At 45.7% G+C, this 25268-nt stretch overlaps 1 protein-coding gene across 2 annotated transcripts in view; it reads left to right on the forward strand.

The window, feature by feature from the left end:
- The window catches only part of VEGFB (vascular endothelial growth factor B), a 136813-nt gene that overhangs the window by 100287 nt on the left and 11258 nt on the right, over positions 1-25268 (forward strand). For both annotated transcript variants that reach the window (XM_030218231.1, XM_030218232.1), the window contains exons 3-5: positions 8021-8217; positions 18796-18869; positions 19720-19752. In XM_030218231.1, coding sequence (XP_030074091.1) covers positions 8021-8217; positions 18796-18869; positions 19720-19752 — 304 coding nt within the window. The remainder of the gene's footprint in view (positions 1-8020; positions 8218-18795; positions 18870-19719; positions 19753-25268) is intronic.

Genomic DNA, 25268 nt, shown 5'->3' on the forward strand with positions numbered 1-25268 from the left:
GGGTAAGTGAGTGAGAATGTGTGTGTGTGGATACTGAAGGGTAGGAATATGTATGGGTTCAGGGCTTGCGGGGAGGGGGGTATGTATAGGGAGTACCTAAGACAAAGATATGTGGGGGAGGGGATTGCTGTGGGTGGGTGAGATGTATAAGATGTTAGAGTAGGAGCTTGTATATGTTGGGAGCACAGTAGGGGTGTGATCTGTGGGCAGTGTGTGTATGTGAAGTTCCTCAGTGTAGGGTGTCTGAAGCTCTGATGCATTCGGTGGTGGTGGAGGGGGGGGCGTATGAGGCAGGGTATGTGTGTAAAGAACCCCTTTGGGACATGGGGACGACTGATCTGAGAAGGGTTCTGCTTAGGGCAGTAGCACAATCTGAAGGTGGAGAAAGTATCTGAGGTGAGTCAGCAGGAAGAGTGTCTGGGATGTAGTAGAGGGGAGGTGTCTGCAGGGAGAATGTGGAGGTGCAATGGAGGGAAGCAGGGCCGGTCTTAGCAAGTGTGGGGCCCTGTGCAGACCAATTTGGTGGGGGCCCATCCTAGCCCCTCCCTACCCTAGCCCCGCCCCCACCATAGCCCCACCCCAACCTAGCTCCACCCCATTGATAAGATTATTCCATTTTAGAAAATTTTTTATTTATGAAATTTCAAATAAAGACAAATAAAGCTAAACTTATACAACTTGTACAAAAAAACTGATTGAAATAATAAGCACAATGGTATCATGACCCCCCCCCCCCCCCCCCCCCAGAAATTCAGTTCAAGTCCACTACAATAAGTAGTTCCAATTCTCATAACAAAGGAGAATAAAGGAAAAATACTAAGAAAAGATCCAGTACTTTCAAATTCCCCTATTTTTTAATTTAAAAAGGTTCCTTGGAAATGGATTTTATATGTGCTCTTTTCCTCTCCTAAGCTGAACATGCTTAGAGAAATGCCCCTCTTTCTTGAGGCTACAATGCTATTTGCTTTGGAAACTCAAATTCTCCTAAATACACATGATCTGGCCAGCGTAGCAAGATAAGTACCTTTAGATGGACAATTTTTAATCTGCCCACTTGGGATTCTTTAGGTTTTCAATAACTTTGGGCAAATTAACAGCAAAGTCTGACACTACTAGCCCTCTCCACTTGCCCCTGTCCCCACCCCTCATATATACGCACCACTTTAGCTAACCTCTTGATCTTTTCCTGTCACTGCCCTTCATAAAACACTGAATTTTGACTTAATCATCACTGATGGGAGAATAATAGACTACTGCAATAGTATTTACCTTTAAAATGGCACAAAAGGGATTTGAAACTTCCTTCTTCCTTATAAGAAAAGCTATCATCATACCTGGCTTGTCTTTGAATGGCAGTGGCACAAACTTGCTCCAGCTCGAGCTCCACTTGACTGCCTTTATTTATTTTTAAGTCGCACTCACTCGCACACCGGCTCACCTCCGACCAGGCTCCAGGCAGCTTTCCCGCTCAGTGACTCCCGCCTGCCAAACAGGAAATACCTCATCAGAAGGCTGGACATTGAGCGGGAAGTGAAACGCTGGGGTGAGCCATCACTGCAACTCTCTGTCGAGAGCCGGGGCCGTCGCGCTGGCGCTGCAACTGTCTGTCGGGGCTGTCAGTGCAACTGTCGGGGTCCGGGGAGGCGGGAGGCTGTTGATGGTGGGCTCAGCGGGGGGTGGGCATCGTGCCGCAACGTGGCGGGAGTGGAGCGGCGGCAGCCGAGCGGGATCATGATGCGGTCGTCCGAGCGGGGGTCGGTCGGAGTGAGGCGGAGTTGAGGTGCGCCACGCGGGGCCCCCCTAAGCGCGGGGCCCTATGCGGCTGCCTTGGTCACCTCTGCCTAAGACCGGCCCTGGAGGGAAGTGTCTGAGCTTTGCAGGAAAGGTGTGTGTGTGGAGGGGGGATGTAGAGAAGAGGAGGTGTCTGAGGTAGGTGGTGGGGGAGAGGGCAATAGAGGGAAGGTGTCCCAAGTCTATTGGTGTAGCTTCTCTTGTTACTTTGGAGGTAGGGCAAAGGGCAAGCAAATAATACTAGCTGGGGTGGGGGGGGGGGGGGGGGGGGGGGGGGGGGGAGGAGAGCAACCAATTCAACATTAGCACATCCAAAATTTTAGAAGACACCAACCCCCTCATATTCTCCACAAACTACAAGTGTGCCCAGCTCTCCAAGGAGGGTGGGGGGAGGGTTTTAGTAGAGAGTTCAGGCAGTGGCATACCAAGGGGGGGCGGTGGGGGCAGTCCGCCACGGGTGCACGCCGCTGCGGGGTGCCGTGGCGCGCGCCTGTCGCCCTGTCTCCTAGTTCGCATGTGTTCACTGCTCCCTCTGCCCCGGAACAGGTTACTTCCTGTTCCGGGGCAGAGGGAGCAGTGAACACATGCGAACTCGGAGGCGACAGACGCGCGCCACAGCACCCCCCCCCCAGCGGTGTGCACCCCGGGGGGGTGTCATTCCACGGGGGGAGGTGTCATTTCGCCGGGGGGGGGGGGGTTGCGCTGCACCCCGGGGGGGGGGGCGCATCGGCGATCCGCCCCGGGTGTCAGCCAGCGTCGGAACACCACTGAGTTCAGGGAATACTCCCCACCTTTCCCCCTTCCTGTGGGGGCATATAAAACATTTTTTAATAACTGAGTGCGGCACACACACTGCACTAACCTCTAGCTGTGCTGATCTTGTGGAGCTGCCTTCAAATCTCATCATCAAACTCTTCTCCCAAGTGACCTCATACTCACTCATAGGAGCCAACTTTTCAAAATGACTGGGGGTGCTAAACCCAATGGAAATTACCCTTCCCAGGACACAGTCAATGGGTTTTCTCAACATTGGGCGTGCTCTAACACCTGCAGAGCTGGCACCTATGCTTGCAGCATGTAAAGCACTTTCTAAGCACTTTATCTCAGGCTGCTGCAGGGCACAAGATCACATCACTCTTATTGCAAGACTTCCGCCCCACAGCAGAGGCATTTTAGTGCTTATCTTACTGCTGGGACACAAGGGGGAAGAATTTGATGTCAGTGTGGCAGCTTGGGAGCACAACTAGAGGTAAATGTCATGTATGCTCAGCTCGCCTCCTTCCAGCCCTGCCACTGATACCTTATCTTTTTTTCATATAGCAGGCAACCCCCAGCTTTTAGCTGGGCTTACTCAATGGTAGCTACACTCCTGGGCAGTATTCAAAAGCACAAGAGCCAGGAGGAAGCCTTTGCCAGTTAAGTTTTTCACTACACCTGATTGATGACATCTTAGAGACTTTCCCATATCATTTGTGTGGCTAGAGCAATAGTTTTTTTTGGTTTTTTAAAAACATTTTATTACCATTGGCTCATATTGAAAATACAGGGCAAAATGGACATCAGTACATACTTTCAGATATAATTCAATCCACACCAAAATATATCTATGTCTGTTTGTCTGTCTATCTATCTATCCATCTATATATAGGGCTTGTTTTTGAGGGGGTACTTGAAGGGTAGCCTGGCATTTGAGTACTGGCATCTTTTTTGTTAGAAAAAATGCACTGTGTATATATATATATATATGTGTATATATATATATATATATATGACTTTATATTTATTTATTTGTTTATTCATTCATTCAATCTTGTATCCCACAATTATCTAAAAACAAGTTTTGGTTGAGTGTGGCTTACATTGAACAGTTGTTAGACATTACATCGATTCAATTATATTTACAAGGTTGTATGATGCTGTGTTTTACAGTGGTTGGCAAGATAACTATTAGTGCACATGGAATAGTCATTGAGTTTCTTGAGAAGATATGTCTTAGTTCATTTTGAGGGCCATAATTGAACGGGGGCGCCCATCTCTAAGGGTGGCCATCTCCGGGGACGGCTCCGGGAAGGGGCGGAGCCAACTGTATTATCGAACAAGATGGGCGGCTATCTTTCGTTTCGGTAATACGGTCAGGGCCGGCTAAATCTCAACATTTAGATCAACCTTGGAGATGGTCGACCAAAATGTTGAGATGGCCGGACTTAGAGATGGCCGGCCTCGGTTTTCGCTGATAATGGAAACCAAGGCCGGCCAAATCCAAGCCCTTTGGTCGTGGGAGGAGCCAGCATTTGTAGTGCACTGGTCCCCCTCACATGCCAGGACACCAACCGGGCACCCTAGGGGGCACTGCAGTGGACCTTCATTAATTGCTCCCAGGTACATAGCTCTCTTCCCTTGGGTGCTGAGCCCCCCAAAATCCCCCCGAAAACCCACTCCCCACAACTGTACACCACTACCATAGCCTTTATGGGTGAAGGGGGGCACCTACATGAGGGCACAGTGGGTTTCGGGTGGGTTTTGGAAGGTTCCTATTTACCACCACAACAGGTAGGGGGGGATGGGCCTGGGTCCGCCTACCTGAGTGCACTTCACCCACTAAAACTGCTCCAGGGGACCTGCATACTGCTGTCATGGAGCTGGGTATGACATTTCAGGCTGGCATAGAGGCTGGCAAAACATGTTTTGCCTTTTTTTTGGGTGGTAGGGGGTTGGTGACCACTGGGGGAGTACGGGGAGGTCATCCCCGATTCCCTTTGGTGGTCATCTGGTCAGTTTGGGCATCTTTTTGAGGCTTGGTCCTGAAAAATAAATGGACTAAGTAAAGTCAGCCAATGCTCATCAGGGCTGGCCTTCTTTTTCCATTATCGGCCGAGGGCGCTCGTCTGTTAACCACACCCATGTCCCGCCTTCGCTAAGCCTCCGACATGCTCCCTTAAACGTTGGCCGCTCCTGCGACGGACTGCAGTTGAAGGCGGCCAAAATCGGCTTTGATTATGCCGATTTGGCCGCACCTGAGAGAAAGGCACCCATCTCCCGATTTGTGTCAGAAGATGGGCGCCCTTCTCCTTCGAAAATAGCAGGTTTGTTTAAGGAAAAGAATGCGTTAGAGGGTTGTGTTGTATATTGTTATTCCAGAATGATTAGTGCATATTTTACTCATAGAATTTCCTGAAGAGGTAGGTCTTTAGGTATTTTCTGAACTGGAGGTAGTTTGTGATGTTTTCTTATGACTATGGGAATTAAGTTCCACCATTTTGAGCCCAGGAAGCTTTACTCCCACCGTGTAGGTGGACTTGTGTAGAACGTTTTTTGCAGTTGGCAGGTGAAGTAGTAGGTAACCTGTATATATGTATGTTCCCCCCCCTTTCCCTCCAAGATCCCGCTACCCTTAGTGTTGTGTTGACTATTAGCTAATAATATTTTTTTTAGGTTTATCTTTGTATTAGATTTAGTAAGATGTAGAAGGATGGTCTTTGATTGAAAACTTACTGATTACTATTGTAATTAATAAATAGCTATATGGCTCTTTTCAGCTCAGGAAAAGATGTATTGGTTCTAGGCCAGCCTCATGAGTTCTAACCTGTCCAATAATGTAAGCTTTGAAATGTTCTTCATAGAGTATTGAGTCTCGTGCTAAGTTGTGTAATGCTAGATTGGTTAAAAACAAAACTGATATCTTACATGATTTAATTATCAATGAGAATCCTGACGTTTGAATGTGTTACCTATCTTGGCATTTGGAGGCAGATCTGCAATATGTAATCAAATCTCAACCCCTCTCCCTATTAATTGCTGTGAGCATTAACCCAGGAAGTAGAAAAGGAGAGGAGGTGTGCTTTTTTTTTTCTTTTCCAAATAATAGTACGTGATTTTCATTTTCAAGGAAAGTAGCACATTGGGACCACAGGTGCAAAGGTTTACCCTCCTGTTTGCTAAGCCGTGCTAGCAACTGCCATGTGCTAATGCCAACACAACCCGTTCACTTTGTATGGGCTGTGTTGGCATTGCCCACACAGCTTAGTAAGCAGGGGGCTAGTTTGCTTGCTTCACTTTTTTTTTTTTTCATTCTGGGGGCCCTTTTACTAAGTGGTGGTAAGGCCCACCACGGGCTTACCGCACACCAAACAGGAGCTACTGCCCAGCGTAGTTCCCACCCCCAGCGCACACCATTTCTCGCTCTACAAAAAAGATTTCTATTTTTGTAGTGCCGGTGTATACCCGATGGTAATCGGGCAGTGGTGCACACTGTCTGGTTACCGCTGGGTTAGCGCAGAGGCCCTTACTACCACCTCAGTGGGTATGCTCCCCCTGAAATGGCTGCGCTAGTGTAGGCCCCCTTTTACTGGAGCTCAGTAAACGGACCCCTATGTTTTTTGTACCACCCTCCGTCATCTGTTATTGATTTATTTGTTTTTTGCAGAATTTCTATAAACATTGTCAATTGATTTGAATGTTTCTATTATTTTGGGGTGATTTTAACACGTATGCAGAGGATAATTTATCTTGCGTGATTTCAGACTTTATGGGAGCAATGAAATCCTTAGGTTTCCAGCGATTCATTGCTTATTTTATACACATTACTGGGCATACTCTAGATTTGGTGCTTCTCCCTTATAAGAGAGATTTCATTCTTACAGTGTCATGCCTTCTCTATATAGTCAGACCACTGTGCGCTGTTTATCCACTGTTAATCTGGACTTTTTTTTTAAAGACCTTGTAGTTCAGCTTTTAGACCTAAAATTGACCTTGATATCTTTCTGTCTCAATGGATACTGGAGTTTGGGATACAGGTTTTACAAGATTCTGCTGGTATTAATATTGTGCCCTGGTTTATTCATGATTTATTGGCTGCTTAGGTGAAAGAGACAATGGTGTAAAAGTCACCTTGATGTTGACAGAATTAGTATCACCAATTACTACATTGTTATTGTGGTAAAGGTGCTGATGCAAAGATTAAAGATCATTGACCCAGCCAGGGAAGGTATGTTTTTTATGAAACTGATAGTCTATAAACCTTGTGTTAATCAAGCTGTTGCATAGCCCTATGGCACAATCTTTTCCTGATAAAGTAGGCAAGTTGTGTGATTCTTTGAAGCCACTATCTCTTCTTCTCACCAGGAAGTTTCTTTGCAAGTTATTTATTTATTTGTTGCATTTGTCCCCCACATTTTCCCACCTATTTGCAGGCTCAATGTGGCTTACATTTTGGAATTAATTAATTGATATTTATAATTGTTGAGTGCTATTTTCCATTGCAGTTTTACTTGAGTGTCTTCCCTTCGTCACTTGTCTTGCTCCAGCACTCTTGCTTTAAAAATATATTTTTTTTATTGTACCATGGGGTAATCCTTTTTTTTTTTTTTTTTTGAAATGTGGGTCAAATGTTGCCAATTATTTAATAGAGAAATTGGAGCAGAGGGGAAAATATCTAAAGAGGACAAAATAGCCACCAAAAGCTATCCAAGTCTATCCTACCTGTAAAAAATAATTCCCTCAAACTAGTTTATGCTTTGGTGCAGATGATCTCCAGTTAAGTGTAAATTCTAATAAATAATGGTCCAGCCAAAAGAGGGCTTTCCACATTCTTTAAATCTACATCTAACTCTACATCACAGTCCTAATATGTTGTATATGGATTGCTACCTTATTTTTTCTTAGTTATCGTATGTGGTGTTTACTGACAGTATATAATCTTGTTCTCTAAATTTTTTTGTATTTTCATAAAATTCAATAAAATGCCCTTTTACTAAGCTGCATAAGTGTCTATGCGCGCCCAACACACGTCAAAATGGAGTTACCACTTGGCTACCGAGTGGCTTTTGTGGTAATTTCATTTTGGTGCGCATCTGATACACGCGTCCGAATAATATTTTCAGACGCACGTATCAGATGCGTGCCATGGCATTTGACATGCGTAGGTCATTACTGCCCATTTATTGTGTGAGTCTTTACCACTAGGTCAATGGCTGGCGGTAAGGTCTCAGATCCAAAAGGGGACAAGAAAGCAGTAAGCAGGGTAATTCACCCATGCCTTTTCAGTAGTAGCTCAAGGGTTAACATAAGACTTTACTCCTGCTCTTTCTTCTTCCTTTGTGATTTATTCCTCTGATGACCCCCCCCCCCCCCCCCCCCATATTCTGCAAATAGTAGGACCGACCCTCCTCCCCTGTCCTACAGAGATAATAACATGCTCTGGTCTCCTGTTTCCTCCTTCATTCCCTTGCAGTGATAAAGTGGATGGAAGTGTATAATCGCAGTTACTGTCAGCTGAAAGAACAGCTGGTGGAAATCAGCACGGAGTACCCAGAGGAGGTGGAGCACATTTTTCTGCCATCCTGTGTGCCACTTCTTCGCTGTGCTGGCTGCTGCGTGGATGAAGAGCTGCACTGCATCCCCACCAAAATGCACATTGTGGTCATGCAGGTAAAGGGTGAGAGAGGCAGCACTGTGCAGGTTAGATGGGGTTGAGAGGATGGAGGCTACAAGGTAGGAGGTGGGGAGGGGAAGCTGGAGGCATCACCAGAAGAGAGCGAGAGGGTATGAGGATGGAAGCCATAAGACAAAAGTTAGCACCACAAGTGTATGTGTGTGAGGGGGGGGGGGGAGAAGGGTAGAAGACTGGAGGCACCACCATGAAATGGGGAGAGGATAGCATCCATCCTCATGCCCTCTCAATATAAACCCTGAAGCTCTAGGTCTATACCATATATGACAAACTCTATATTCCTCTTACAAGTTACCATACAAAAAAAGACTAAGAAGAAAGACTAAGGAGGCTAGGGCTTTTCAGCTTGGAGAAGAGACGGCTGAGGGGAGACATGATAGAGGTATATAAAATAATGAGGGGAATGGAACAGGTGGATGTGAAGCGTCTGTTCACGCTTTCCAAAAATACTAGGACTAGGGGGCATGCGATGAAAACTACAGTGTAGTAAATTTAAAACAAATCGGAGAAAATATTTCTTCAACCAATGCATAATTAAACTCTGGAATTCGTTGCTGGAGAACGTGGTGAAGGCGGTTAGCTTAGCAGAGTTTAAAAAGGGGTTAGACGGTTTCCTAAAGGACAAGTCCATAAACCACTACTAAATGGACTTGGGAGAAATCCACTATTCCAGGAATAACATGTATAGAATGTTTGTACGTTTGGGAAGCTGGCCAGGTGCCCTTGGCCTGGATTGGCCGCTGTCGTGGACAGGATCCTGGGCTCGATGGACCCTTGGTCTTTCCCAGTGTGGCATTACCTATGGACTTATGTATAATTATAATTATTACCCCAGGAATAGTCCATACTCCTTACACTGCTAGACTTTTTGTTTAAAGTAGATGGGTTTCTGTTTGTGTGGTAATTATATAGGATATGGAGATATGTCCTCCTTTTCAGGGGACTGTTGGAGGTCCAGACAGTTTTTTTTCCAGCCAGCCTGTTTATCCAGGTTTCTGGGCTGGCAAGCTGGCTGCCTGGCAGATGGGCGGACGGAATGGGGCTTGCCTTCTTCTTCCCACCACAGCCTACCGTAATGCACCCTGGTGGTAGAGTGGCCTCTTTGGGTTCAGGAAAGAGTGGGGCTCTTTCATGTGCCAAAGAGGCCACTAGACCACCAGGGATGCAGAGTAAACCCAGGAGGGGAGAGACAGAAGGTTCAAGCTGCTAGTGCATAGGAGGGATAAAAGGGGGCAGCTGCTTATGGATGGGAGGGAAGGGAGAGAAGAAGGGAACATGCTGTTCATGGAGGGAAGGGAAGGGAAAAGGGGGAAATGCAGCACATGGATAGAAGGGGATAGAGAGGAGAGGGGGACATGCTACTCATGGATGCTTGCTTTTTTGAAAATGTACATCTTTTCTAATTTTGTATTTAGACTACGGAAGAAAATGCATTTCTGTTACTTTTACCAGTATTCTCACTGCTTATAGAATCTGGCTTTCTTGGGGGATCAAGGTGACTGTGTGGCTGGGGCGGGGTGGAATTTTATTTTTTGTGTCCTCTTTTTGTTTGTCTCAGCAAATATGGTAACCCTAGGTATAGGTGAAGCAGAAAGGCCCTGCCTTTTGCACAGAGACCTCTGGGATGATGATGGCTGATCAGCAAAGTGTCTATTGTTCTACATATTTTTTTTTTTATTTGTACCCCGCACTTTTTCCCACTCATGGCAGGCTCAATGCGGCAGGCAATGGAGGGTTAAGTGACTTGCCCAAAGTGACAAGGAGCTGCCTGGGCCGGGAATCGAACTCAGTTTCTCAGTTCCCTAGGACCAAAGTCCACCACCCTAACCACTAGGCCACTCCTTTCCTTTACTTATCTACCTGGTAAAAACAAGATGTGGAATGCTGGGTCAGACTATAGGTCCATAAACCCAGCAACGTGTCTCTAACAGTAGCAAATCTAGGTCACAAGTACCCAGAATACCCAGAAGGATACTAAAGAGCAGGGACAGTGAAATGCCATTTTGTTTGGGGGCCCAAACTCCACCCCAGCTTCACCCCCAGTTCCCACCCGAATTTACATTTAGTCAATACTATGCAATTCATATAGAATATAATTATTCATTCAAATGGAACATTCCCAAATCAACCAATAAAATTGCCAACGTTGGGTATAAAGCAGAAGTAGAATGTTTCACTTTACAACTCAACATTCAAAAACATTTTATTCAAAATCTGGTGTCACATCAGCTACGGCAACACAAACTCCCTCCACCATCTGACACTATCCTGCTTATAATCGAAAGAGAAAAACGCCTATATTGCAACTCAAATTGAGAGATGGGCGTCTTTCTCCCGTGGGCGCCCAAATCGGTATAATCGAAAGCCGATTTTGGGCGTTTCCAACTGCAATCCGTCGCGGAAATGGGTAAAATTGACAGGGGCGTGTCGGAGACGTGGTGAAGGCGGAACTGGGGCGTGGTTATCAGCCGAGGAGAGATGGGCGTCTTTAGCTGATAATCGAAAAAAAAGGCGTTTTGACCGCGATTTTGGGTCACTTTTTTTTGGACCCTTTTTTTCACGAACAAGTCCCAAAAAAGTGCCCCAACTGCCCAGATGACCACCGGAGGGAATCGGGGATGACCTCCCCGGACTCCCCCAGTGGTCACTAATCCCCTCCCACCAAAAAAAACCCACTTTAATAACTTTTTTTCCAGCCTCTATGCCAGCCTCAAATGCCGTACCCACCTCCATGACAGCAGAATGGGTTCTATCCTGTGACAGCCTTTCCCTTGTTCTGATGTGGCTCTCGGGTGAGTGTGACACCTTTTCTGTTATGTGCACTGCAGAGTCACATCAGCAATGCATTGTGGTGGGTGTAGGGTATTGAGCTCCGTGATTCCACCAGCTTGTGGCAAATGCTCACGATATTGGTAGTTGGTAGGCTCTACTCCCATGGTGCTTTTCCCCCTGCTTACTGGGTCAGAGTGTGCCCTGTTTTGTTTCTGGTAGTCCATGAGGTAGTGGCCATTTTTGTAAGCCAGTTTTAGATCCCTTTCACGTGTTAGCCACGTTACAGAACTTAGTTCTTACCTTGACTGTGGCTGAAAGAGGGCATTGTACAGCATTCTGCCAGCTCTGACCTACTGCTCATCTCAGTACCAGGGAGACTCGTTGCCAGTGGGGCACAACCTCTGATCTGCAGTTAACTGTGAGTAAACGTGCTTATTCTAAATAAAGGATGTTTTCGGAGAGATTAGTCTTCAGGTGTCAACTGGTGTGCCAATGTTATATGTCCTGGCATGTCAGGGGGGCGAGTGTACTACGAATCGTGGCCCCTCCCACGACCAAATGGCTCGGATTAGGACGCGTTTTTTAGTTTCCATTATCGCTAAAAAAAACAAACGCCCAGCTGAAAAACGTCCATTTTTTCAAAAATACGGTCTGTCCCGCCTCTTCACGTACCCGTTTTCGGACATAGACGCCCTTGGAGATAGGCGTTCGCGTTCGATTATGCCCCTCCACGAGAACTAACGTGAAATCTTGCAAATGTTTAATGTCTAATGCTTAAAAATGCTTGGTATACCGCTATACAAGGGTACGCTCTAAACGGTTTACAAAACTATAAAAGAAAGGAAAGGAACGCCATTAATTTATTTCCTTACTACTCCTTAACCTTCCCTATCTCTTTTCCGTTTGTTCCCCGTCTTTGATTGCATTTATATCAAAACATACAACTACTCGTTTACTACAATTTGTAATATTCTTCTCCAGACTCTGTAATTGTATTTACTATGTAAGCCACAATGAGCCTGCAACATGTGGGAAAGTGCGGGGTTCAAATGTAATAAATAATTTAAGGAAAGAGAAGAATGAGAGAGAGAGAAAAAAGTCTAGATGGATCCAATGAAGTCGCCAGCACATCTGGCTCGAGAAACATAAGGAAGAATCAAAAGCTAATTTGAGAAGATGTGTCTTTAAAGCAGCTCAAAATTTAGAATAGGAAGGCTCTTTATGAAGATGAGGGGGCAGGGAATTCCAAAGTGAAGGTGGGACACAAAAGCAGGCTGCACAATGCTTGAAGTTGAATTGAGATTAGAAAACAGAGGGAATACAAAGACGGTGTTCATAGGCTGACCGCAATGGACGGAGTGACTGATGAGGAAAGATGAAAGAAGATCAGTAATCAGAACTCAAACTGCACCAACCCTGCTTATAAAGAGTCTGCACTGCAAATATTCTTAACCTCTTTTGGTTCCCACGGCCCTTTAATCAATGAAACCCTTGCACCCCCTTCCTAAACCATGTGCCAGTAGTAACTACTGACAGTTACATATGTTGCTTAGCTGCCAACAGTGCTAACTGCTAACATGTCATTAAAATTACAATAGTATACAGTTGTACTACTAATAACTGTCCTAATAACTGCCATCACTCTGTCTAGAAAGTTTCAATAAATTGCCTCAAATTTCAAGACCCTTCTCTGTACCCAGTTTGACCCTTCTCTGCATCCTTTGGGGAGTAAGGGAACCCCTGTTCCAGAACACAAGAAAAAGAGAACAAGCCAGACTGCTACTGGCTCCTACACCGAATCTACATGTTAAAAGAATTCTTCACTGTGGTTATACAAGGAAAACATAGACTATCACCTAATTTAAAAAAATAAGACTACAGATTAGAAACAAATACATAGAAAATTATGAAATAGAAAACCCAAGAGACCAGACTGTGAGAAACAGAAATGCATGGTGTTCTATACAGAATAAAATACAACAGTTCAACATTTTCAAAGCTGACATACCTTATTCTCTAAATCAGAGGTTTCCAACCTAGTCCTCGGGGCACACCCAGCCAGTCAGGATTTTCAGGTTATCCCCGTTGAATTCAACGGGGATATCCTGTAAACCTTGACTGATTGGGTGTGCCCCAAGGACTGGGTTGAAAACTTCTACTGTAAATATTGAGGGGCCCTTTTACCGAATTGCAGCAAAAGGGGGCCAGTGCTGGCGTTGGCACGTATTTTACACGCGCGCCAAGGCCCCCTTTTACCGCAGCTGGTAAAAGGGAAATCTCACTTTCCAACAGGAAGTGACTGGGCTGCAAGTAAAGCACTTGCTGTGCAGCCATTTGGGGGGGGGGGGGGGAGCCCTTACCGCGCTAGGGGTGGGAAGTACCACTGGGCTGCTGCAGTATATACTATGTAAACTGCTTTGAGTGTAGTTGCACAAACCACAGAAGGGCTGTATATGAAGTCCCATTTCCCTTCCCTTTTCTTATGTCTTACCTCCTTATTTAGGCTCCCATTCCACATTTTACCTTCCTTATTTCCATCCTCTCTCACTTCCTTCAATGTTCTGGCCACTTCCTTTGTACCTCACCCTCTTAATAGCTCTCTATCTTTCTTCCCTTTCTCCAAAATCCTTTGCCTGCCACTTCTCCCATATTTCTTTTTCCCTTTCCCAGCATCTGCCCTTCTATCTCCTTATGCAGTATTCACTTACCCTATCATTCCTCCACCTTAATCCCAGCATCCATCCCTCTGCTCCTGCATCTCCCCCCCCCCCCCCCCCCCCCCACACACACACACGTCTGTCCTTCTCTTCCTTCTCCCACATGTCCTCTGGTCATCCCTCTGCCATTTTCTCCCAGGCCCAACATTAGATCCCTTCTCCAAACCATATCCCCAGCCACTATGTCATCTCTGAGCCCCTTTTTCCCGATCCCAGCATCAGACCCTTCTCCCAGCTATAGCATCATCTTCCTTCTGCCCTTTGCCCCCAGCATCAGTCACCTTCTGCCACCCCTACCATCTGGCAGCATCAGCCTCCTTTTGCCATTCCCCAGCCTCAGCCCTTACATAAGACCCATTTCTAAGCCCTTGCCGCTACCTCAGCTCCAGTCCCCCTTTTCCTGTTCCCAGCATCAGCCCCTTTCTCCTACCTGCACAGACTTTTAAACCCCCTGCTTGTCTTTCTACAGCCACTATTCTTTCCATCCTTAGCCAGCTCTAGCCACTGGTGGTTGTTAAAATTGGAGAGTAATTACCCCCTTTCTCATGCGAAAAACATGAAGTAGTTGTTTTCCAATGTTAACAATCAGGAGGTGCTGGTGACCAGGGCTGGCCAAGGACAGACAGAGTGATGGCAGCAGAAAGACAAGCTCCTGTCTCTGTGCAGATCAGAGAAGAGAAGAGCTGGCAGGAAACATGTTTTGAGGCACATGTGAGACCATTCTGACACCTATGGTATGAATAGATCATTCCTTGTTACTCCCAGGGGTGTTTGTTTTTCCCAAGTCTACATGGCTAATAATACTTTAAGGACTTTCCTCATGGGATCTGTCTAAAATATTTTTAAATCCAATGTCTATATTGTCCAGCAAAAAAAAAAAAAAACCTGCATCTTAATTGTGCTTTGAGTGGAAAAAAATGTATTTCTCCATTTGTCCGCTCATTTTACCACTGTCCTGAAAGGGTAAACAACCATTCCCTATTCATATGTTCCACCCCGGTCAAAACTTTATAATCCTCTATCACATCCCCTCTCTGATGTCTCTTCTCTATGCTGAAGAGCTCTAACTTTTCCAGTTCCACTATATCTTTTTTTGAGTAGACTGTTCAAACCTGCAAGAAATTCTCAAGGTACAGTCACACCAAGGTTCAATACAGAGACCTTATGACCCGTTTATTCTCTATTCCTTTCCAATAATTACAAACATTATTTTTGTGTTTACTATTTTGAACAAATAACTGAGGGGCCCTTTTACAAAGGCGTGGTAGGCTCTACGTGCATGCAGCGCACGCCAAAATGAGACTACTGCCAGGCTAGCGCGATTCCCTGGCGGTAATTTCAGATGTGGCACTCGCCCACAATGCCATGACAAATGATTTTTTAATTTCCTACTGCGCACGGCATATCCGGCATTAATTGGCAGTTGGCACACTCCAAACTGTTAACTGCACGTGTAGCGCATGAGCCCTTACCACTAGATCAATGGGTGGCATTAAGGGCTTAGGTCATAAATGGGCATGCACTGGTTTCAGTTTTACCGCAGGCCCTTTTCCTGGCCCACTGAAAAAAGTCCTTTTTCCCAGACATGGTAAAAACTGGCCCGGTGTGCACCAAATACATTCACCCACACTACCACAGGCCACTTTTTGTCGAGCCTTAGTAAAAGAACTCCTGAAAGAATTTTGCAAAATGTTACATCTTGTACAGAAATATCATATCATAAATTAGAACATCCCTCAGAAATTAGCATTATCCATGATATAAAAAGGGATAGATAAGACATGGTAAAAACAAGACAAGCAAAAACAATATTCTTTATGTCCCCTAAACCGACCTTCAAAGAAAACACAGCCATAACTAAACCCAAATACATGGAAGGGCTAGTTTCTACAAGATGGTTCCAGAAACAAATATATTCCCTTGAAAAAACTATATTCACGAGAAAATATAAGAAAATAAGCTCCTTTACGTAATATCCATGTCTTACCTTCCATAAAAGACCTCCTAACAGCCTGGATTGATTTAGATTAATCAGAGAAACCGAATCTTTTATCCAGAAAGTAATGTCGAGCAATTTATAAAATAAGCTTAATGGCCAAGGGCCCTGTTTACTAAGCTGTTCTGTAGCTGAGCTAACTTTTTAGCGCGCGCTGAAAATTAGCACATGGTAATGCTAGAGACACCCATAGGAATATATGTAGGGTTACCATATTTTGTCCCCCCAAAAGGAGGACACATGCCCCACCCCCTTTCACACCCTCCCGCTCCGCCCCTGTCACATTTTCCCCTCCCCCATGTCACACCACCCCGTCACCACCCCCCTCCCCGTCACACCCCTCCCCCTTACCTTACTACTGCCCCGGTGGTCTAGTGACCTCTTTGGGGCAGGAAGAGCCCCCTCTTCCTGGCCGGAGCGCTGCCCTGCATGCATCCTTCCTGTTTGTGATCTCGGCGCCGATTCAAAATAGCCGCCTCCTCCAACACCACCGAGAGTTGAAGTCTCGCGAGGTCACTTCAACTCTCAGCGGCCATTGTTGAATCGGCGTCGAGATCACGAACAGGAAGGATGCATGCAGGGCAGCACTCCGGGCAGGAAAGAGGGGGTCTCTTTCCTGCCTCGAAGGCGGAGAGATCACTAGACCACCAGGGCAGTAGTAAGTAACGGAAGGGGAGGCCAGCAAAAATACCATGAAAATGGCCCTGTAGGACTGCCCGCCCGCCAGCCTGCCCATTTGTCCAGAAATCCGGACAAACGGGCAGATTGGCAAAACCCACCTGATTGCCTGGACATGTCCGGGTAAATCCGGACATATGGTAACCCAAAATATATGGGTGTCTCTAGCATTAACACATGGTAATTTTTAGCGTGCACTAAAATTTAGCTCACCTACAGCGCGGCTTAGTAAACAGGGCCCCAAGTCTCTTTCAACTAAAACTCAGAAGAAACTACATACCTCTAGATATAATATCCTCTTGAAAAAATTCCAGAAAAGGGTATATATCCAGGCTCACCTTCCTGCATTACTGGCATTAATTTAATTTGGCTCATGTACAGTATGTTGTGTTTTTTCATCTATGGTTTGTTTGTATATTTGCTATTGATGCTTTTATTTTGATTTGTTTTTAGATCATTGTTTATGCCCCTGTGCATCAGGCTTGTTTGAAAAAAAAAGTGACTTTTGCATACTGCACTGGACTGTGCGTTTTATCCAACTCTTTTCATACCTCTGTGGGGGGGGGGGGGGGGGGGGGGGGGTTGTTTTTGGGGTTTTTTTTGGATTGTGCCTCTATTTTTTGTTTGTTGTAATATCTTCCAGAGGCGCAGAATTATCCCTCCATAGAATGCTATACACTGCAGCATGTAGGGATCTCACTGAGATCAGTTTTCCTGCACCATACACAGCAGCCTCTTCCTCAGTGTTCTCAACAAAGAAAGGCTTGGTAGATATCCCCCATTGTTCAGAATGCAGGTAGGAGTTCAAAGCATCACTTTTGGTGCTGTTTGCTAGAAAGCCCTCCAGCTGACCTCTGACCCACAACCAGGGCTACTGAGAGACCAGAGCCGGGCCCGGGGAAGGGCCGCCACCCGCCTACCCCACTCGGGCCACTGCCCCTGCTCCCTTACCTTCCTGTGTCTGCTCTTCTAAGGGGGCCTGCACCAACAAGACTTCCGGAGGCAGCAGAAAGTTCTTCTCCCTCGGTTCCTGTGTGTTGGGACCCGGTTATCACGTTAACGCAATCACCCAGGTCCCCACAGACAGGAGTAAGAGAGAGACAGACTGAGGAAGCAGAACCTTCTGCTGCCTCCGGAAGCTTTACTGGCACCAGGCTCCCTCTTGGAGGCCAGGCTGGGAAATGTTGCCTCCCCCTTCTCTATGGTCCTGCCCACAACCATCTAGGTCTATAAATGCAGCTGCTCTGGTCATGAGACAGAGAAAAACTTCTAGTAGGGGAGGCAGAACTTTCTCCTTAGGGACCTGGACTGCTGTTCAACTGTTAGGCCAAATTTGGCTAATAGAGAACCTATTGGTGGGGGGGGGGGGGGGGGGGGACCTTTGTTTTCCCCTTTCATATTTAGAAAAAATTAAAGTAAACTTGAGCATTAGAAGAGTGAAGAACTCAAACACAGTACAGCATAGCCTAATGCCATCAATCTCTAACATACCATTCCCTTTTTAACCATCACTGCACTCTGAGCTGAAGATTTCAACATGTTCTTGATGACACCAAGATCTTTTTCCCTGATGGCGGCTTCTAATATGGAACTCAACATTGTGCATATATAGTTAAGATTATTTTTCCCCTTCCCCATTACTAAGCATTTGTCCACATTAAGTTTCATCAGCCTTTTAGATGCTCAGTTCACAGCTGCAACTCCTCACAATCCACTCATGATTTAAGAACTTTAAATATTTTTGTGTCACCACTCGCCACTTCCTTTTCCAAATCATTTTAAAATATGTTAAAAGCACCAGTCCCAGAACAGAGCCCTGGGGCACTCCACAATTGGGAAAAAAATGACCATATAGTCCTACTCTGTTTCCCATCTTTTATTTGATTTATTTGTTATTTATTTGGATTTTTGCTCATGCCTTTTCAGTAGTAGCTCAAGGTGAGTTACATTCAGGTACACTGGATATTTGTCTGTCCCTGAAGGGCTCACAATCTAAGTTTGTACCTCAGGCAATGGACCAGTGCTATAACAACTAGGCCACTCTTCCACTCTGGTTACCAGTTACTAAGTCAACCAGTTACCAAGCCACAATAGGACATACACAATCATAATAGTTATGTAAACACCACAAGCACTGTGCCACTTCAGCACCAGGAGGTCATGATATAAGGGCTGTCCCCACCTAACAAAGAAAAACATGGTCATTCCCTTCCAAATCTGCAGCCAGATCAAGCATAAGTTCTCTTCCCCTCCATCAACCCTTCTGTCTACTTCCACAAATCCATACTATACCCACACTCCCACTTGCAGATAGCTCAAACTTTTATCTCCTATCGTTTGGTAGTGAAGCATTTGCCAACACACTTCTGTTTCTTTGTTTCCCTCATCACTAGATAATGAAGACGAAATTCATGAATACCCAGATAGTGGAGATGCCGTTTGTACAGCACAGTGAATGTGAATGCAGGTATGCATCATGACCTCACCAAAGGGGTAACAGATACGAATGGCAAAGGGAAGGTTGGTTGAGAAAATTACTTTTTTTTGTTGGGGGGGTGGGGGGGAAGGGAGGCCTTGGGTGTTAACTATAGAAACGTGTATGCTTATCTATCCAGAAGGGTCAAGGATCAAAGAGGAAGAAAATAACTTGGATAAAACATGATCTTGTACAGATGGTCAAGCTTGTATAGGAGTTAAATGGGCGATATCCTTAACATTTATTATATTACTTTAAACAAATATAAGGTGTGAGGGGAGAGGGGCATCATAGTTAAAAGAAAAGATGAGGCACTACCGATAGTACCCAAGGAAGGGATCTATGCAGTCCTGAAAGCTTGCATCTTTAAACATGGCACTATGCATATTTACACAGCCTTATATCACAGGTAATACCAGAGCCTGAGAATTACTAGCAAGAGAACCAAAATCTGCAAATTAACTTGGCATTCAGACCAAACGTGTGCAAGTAGAGCCAAGAATACTTGGGTCTCTTGCTCAACCTTACGCTAAGCTGTGAGCCCTGTACCATGGGTAGACATGGGGAAGCCACTGCTTGCCCTGGAATTGGTAGCATGGAACGTTGTTACTATTGGGGTTCTACCAGGTACTTGTGACCTAAATTGGCCACTGTTGGAAGCAGGATATTGGGCTAAATGTTCCATTGGTCTGACCCAGTATGGCTTTTCTCATGTTCTTGCTCAGAATCCAGGGACACACATCCCCTGGGAGTGAGCAAGGAGTCTATTTCTATGGGAGGCTGCAGCATGGGTGGAATATTCCAGCAATGAAGTTGAGATTTCTAATTATGTGTTTTACAGACCAAAGAAAAATTCAAAGTTAAAGGCAGCAAGGTAAGGAACCTTCTCTCCCTGCTCTTCATCCTCAGCTGCCTCTCTGTTTGCCTGTTCCTTATCTCTCGTTCCTCTCTGTTCCTCTTTCATTCTTGTCATCCAGTCCCAACTATCTGTCTTTCCTGTGCACCCTTTCCATCCTCCCTACACACCCCACATACTACCTCCTCTCTTTCTCTCTCTGGGGCAGAACTGTTACTAGGTATTGTAGTGCCCATGGCAGAAAAGAATGGTTCTGCCCTTACCCCCACCCATATCTGCACTCTTTCCTCTACCCTGTACACTCAATTCCCAATCCGTTTTCATACTCTTCTCCTTTTTCCTTCAATCTGACTGGCAGGCCTACATGCATTTTAGTAATTTCTCTGAGGACAAGCAGCATACTTCTTCCTCACAGATGAGTAATATCATCAGACAGAGCCCTAACAGAGAGAGGAAAACAAAGTTCTTTAACACTGAAGAGTTTTTCAGAGCAGCTACTCTTGCTGTACAGAGGTTGAAGGACATTTTTCTGTTATGCTCCTGTGCTGAGGTAAACTTTTTGCAGGTCCTTTCTTGTGAGGTTACCGCCTCCGCACCCCCAAAAAGTCCTCTTTCATAGGACTTCTTTATTAGGTATTTCTCATTTCTTCATTTTTGCCATGGCGTAAACCAGCATCAATGTTGATGGGGATTTGAACCACCGAGTCATCTGATTCCGTTGCCCCTGTTTTTGATGTCCCAAAAGGAGCTTTTAGTGGCTTCAGAAAATGTAATTGATGCTACAAGATACAGACACCCATGATTTAAGTGAGATGTCTGAAGCCCGACCACAAGATCATCTTGGGCATCACCCACCAGAAGATGATGCTAAAATATATCCAGAGACTCCAAGAATGGAAGGAAAATCTCTTTGTCCCATCAAGTCCAGAACAAGTGTACCAGCATCAAAAGGATTGACCCCAAAGGACCATAGCTGCATTGGACACTGGAGATGCACCAACTTTGGAAGTGCATCACTCACCTTTGATGCTCAGCATAAATAGAGGCCATTAAGACTGATCGATATCCAAGGAAGGATTCTGGTCCTTACACTTACTGGCATCAAGGATCACAAATGTGAAGCTCCTGCCTGCTTAAATCATGATCTGTGGGCTGACCCAATCCTGTTCAGGATCAACCCACCATTGCTTCTTTCAAATCAAGCCTAAAAACTCACCTTTTTAGAATTGTATTTTCCTTTTTCCATCAGCTCTCCTGTTGTGACTCTCTGCCCTTCTTTCTCCCTTCCCTCTGTTCCCTCTTCACTTTGTGGTATGCCTTCCTTCCCCCAATCCCTTTTCTTCTTTTCCTTCCTCTTTCATTCTTTCTTCTAAGTTTTTAGGTTTTTTTAATTGTTTTTTCTTTGTTTTTTTGTTAACCGCATTGAAGCTTATGTTAGGCCGCATGCAGTATATCAAGCATGTGAAATAAATAAATAAATAAATTCAGCGGCACTTAACTGAACAGAGCTGCTGAATATCAGCACTAACCAGCTATTTTTAAAGTGGGCAAGAGAGAGGCGTGAGGAGGCAGAGTTGGGGAGGAGCCAGGAGTTATACAGGTGCCAGCAATATTCAGTGCCAGTTCCTGCGTAAATAAATGATCAAATAGGACCGCATATATGGCTGTCCTAACCTTGGTCACTTAGCTGTGCAGGTGCTGGCGTTGAATATTAACAGTATATGCCAGTATATGCATAACTTACATTTAGTGACCTGCATTGTGCAAAGGTCGCCCCTCCCTCCGAACCCCCTCAATGTAGAAAATGGCTGTCACAACCTCTAGCAGCAGCCTCATGGTACTTGCAATACTGCGAAAATGCTGCTAGCCATTTTGGATAGAGCCACGATGGGCTGGAGTAATTGGAGATTGCTGCTGGCTTGATGACCCCCTAGGCTACCATGGATATGAAAAGTAGGCCCAAGGAGGGCCTACAGCGGACAGGGGAGTCCTGTGTAAGGGGTTAAAAGGCTTTGGGGGGAGGAAGAAGGAGAGGGATCAGATTAGGGAGTGAGCCTTTGACCTTGGGGAGGGGGCATCGGATTCAGGGAGGACTTTGACCTTGGGGAGGGGGAGCCGGGGGGCATATGCATGTGAGGGGGGGATTGGATTCAGGGGGTCAGATTCGAGGAAACCTGGCCAGAAACACTTATGCGAGTCCTGGCCGATACTCAGCTGTGACCCGCATAATGGCTGCCCAGTTGAATATCAGCTGGGACCTACATAATTACTGGCAGATACCTTCAATGTGGCTAGGCCCAAATATTCAATGCCAGTGCCTGTATGTGGCCCAGCATTGAATATCCAGGTCTACCTTAGCCAGTGACAGGAAGCTTTAAAAAAAATGCTTACCTCTGCTGGCAGAATATTGACCAGTGAGAATATTATGGTCAAATTCTCAGCATCAGGATATTTATAAAGGAATTCTCACTTTTAGAGACCAATGCAATCAAATCTATTTACTAAGAGAAAGATGGTGGAAATTATGTTATAAGTACTTCCTGATTTCAAACCCCGCCGCCCCCACCCCAAAGGAAAAAAACTGGAAGACTCCATCCCATCCTAGTCCTAAGGGTCTTAAACAAATTTCTTTTGAAGAAAATGTTCAAGATGTATTTCCACATGTGGACAAATTGGCTGTTCAAGAGCACACCTCAAGAAGGTGCCACAAAATGAATGTTACCATACAGGTGTTGGAGTCACTGGGGTTTGTTATAAAATACCCCAAATCCCACCTGAGCCCATCACTTCAATTGGAATTCAAAGGAACCTCTGCTAGACATGAATCATTCAAAAAGTATTCAGCTGTGTAGACACTGTCTTGTGGAAAACTATCCCCTTGGTGGTGTGGCAAGATGAGAAATTTTACCTCCAATATTCAGCCCGGTTTTTCGTACTCAAATATCCAATGCCAGTATCTGGATACAGGCCAGCACAGAATATCTGGGTACAAAGGGGCCTGAGACTAGTTATGAGGATATGGGCCTGGATAAGTAAACTAGCTGATCTCTCTCCCTCTTCCTTCCCCTAAAGCCTTTTAACCCCTTACATAGGACTCCCCTGTCTGCTGTAGGCTAAAGTTGGGACAGCCTTTTTGCTCATAGAATGTCATTGTGCCAGCTGCGGACTAACATGATACCACAACAGGCTCTGCACAGCTGACAGACCGAGGTATTCTGCAGGTCCTGAGGTGAACCTTAGGAATCCCTGCCTAGACCACATTACAATAGTCAATCTGAGACACCAACAATGCATGGAGCAAATAATGTTATTTTGCGTTATCGAAATATGTCCAAATAGCCCTAAGCCTCCAAAGCACAAAGAAACCCTTCTGGACCACTTGAGAAATTTGCTCCACAAATGAATTCCTAAAATCAGTGGCCACCCTCAAATATTTAAAAGAATCTACAACATCCACGGAATGATCAAATAGAATAGGTGTCATAGTAGGATGAAAGGCACAACCAGTTATCCAACTGGCTGCTGTCTTCGCCACGTTGAGAACCCAACCACTGATTCCCAAGCCAACTAGCCGCAGCAGAAAGACATTGTAAAGACAACTTGTAAAGAGGTCAAATCAGGAACAAACCCAGAGGTGTAGGTCACCAGCAAAATATCATCTGTTTAAAATAGGTACAGATTCCAAAGCCATGTATCAGTACCACCAATGGGATAGGAAAAATATTAAAAGGGGGGGACAGTGCTGACCCCTGAGGGACACCACATGATAAAAAATGAATGGAAGAACATGAACTGTATATCAATGGAGATGGAAAACGTCCATCCCAGCAAGAAAGAACTGAACCACTGCAAAACCATACCTCTAAAGCCTACTGATTACAATCTGAACAACAAGAGATGATGATCCACCAAATTGAAAGCCACTATGAGGCCCAGCAAGATAACCAAAGCAATATAACCAGAATCCAGCTTGCTGCTAACCTCACTGAGAAAAGATAAAATTGTCTCCATGCTATTACCTGATCGAAATCCGGCCTGTTGGGAATGGAGAAGAGTCACAATTTCCACATGATCCATGTGGAGGGGCATAATCGAACGGGGTGCCCAAGTTTTCCTGAGGGCGTCCTCGCAGGACGTCCTCTGGAAGGGGCGGGGAAACCCGTATAATCGAAACAAGATTTTTTGTTTCGATAATACGGTTGGGGACGGCCAAATCTCAACATTTAGGTCGAAATTAGAGATGGTTGTCCTTAGAGATGGTCGTCCCCGGTTTGCAGCGATAATGGAAACCGAGGACGCCCATCTCAGAAACGACCAAATCTAAGCCATTTGGTCGTGGGAGGAGGCAGCATTCGTAGTGCACTGTTCCCCCTGACATTCCAGGACACCAACCGGGCACCCTGGGGGACGCTGCAGTGGACTTCAGAAATTGCTCCCAGGTGCATAGCTCCCTTACCTGGGGTGCTGAGCCCCCCAAAACCCTCTACTCACAACTGTACAACATTACCATAGACCTAAGCGGTGAAGGGGGGCACCTAGATGTGGGTACAGTGGGTTTGTGGTGGATTTTGAAGGGCTCCCATTTACCACCACAAATGTAACAGGTTGGGGGGATGGGCCTGGGTCCACCTGCCTGAAGTGCACTGCAGTACCCACTAAAACTGCTCCAGGGACCTGCATACTGCTGTCAGGGAGCTAGGTATGACATTTGAGGCTGGCATAGAGGTTGGAAAAAATATTTTTAAAGTCTTTTTTTTTTAGGGTGGGAGGGGGTTAGTGACCACTGGGGGAGTAAGGGGAGGTCATCCCCGATTCCCTCCGGTGGTCATCTGGTTAGTTCGGGCACATTTTTGAGGCTTGGTCACAAGAAAAAATGGACCAAGTAAAGTTGTCAAAGTGCTCGTCAAAGACGCCCTTCTTTTTTCCATTATCGGCCGAGGACGCCCATGTGTTAAGCACACCCCAGTCCCGCCTTCGCTATGCTTCTAACACACCCCTTGAACTTTGGTCGTCCCCGCGACGGAAAGCAGTTGAGGACGCCCAAAATCGGCTTTCGATTATGCCGATTTGGGTGACCCTGGGAGAAGGACGCCCATCTCCCGATTTGTGTCAAAAGATGGGCGCCCTTCTTTTTCGAAAATAAGCCTGCAAATGATGCAAAATAGCAATGCAGGCACATGCGAGGTGAGATGCTCTGGAAAGCTCTTCAGTGTTAGAGAGCTTTGTTTTCCTCACTCACTCTTGGTTTCCATCTGATGTCATCACTCGTCCTGCTGTCCATACACTACAAGTAACTAAGTGCTTTGCAGAATTGCCAGGTGGTCTTCTCATCCCTCTCATACTGATGGTGCTGCTCTGGGGATGTGTTTCTTCTCTGCTGGCTACAAAGCAATTCTAGTTAGACAATGACATCTCCATGGGCTGCGTGTTCTATGCTTGCCCCGAGGGCTTAGTTTATAATGGTGTTCAGAACTCATAGACAGGTGTCCAGGCATTCGTATGCATCTCTCCATTCCATCAGTGGGCTGGGAGAT

This window comes from Microcaecilia unicolor, chromosome 11 (assembly GCF_901765095.1).
Source record: "Microcaecilia unicolor chromosome 11, aMicUni1.1, whole genome shotgun sequence".
NCBI classification, from domain to species: Eukaryota; Metazoa; Chordata; class Amphibia; order Gymnophiona; family Siphonopidae; genus Microcaecilia; species Microcaecilia unicolor.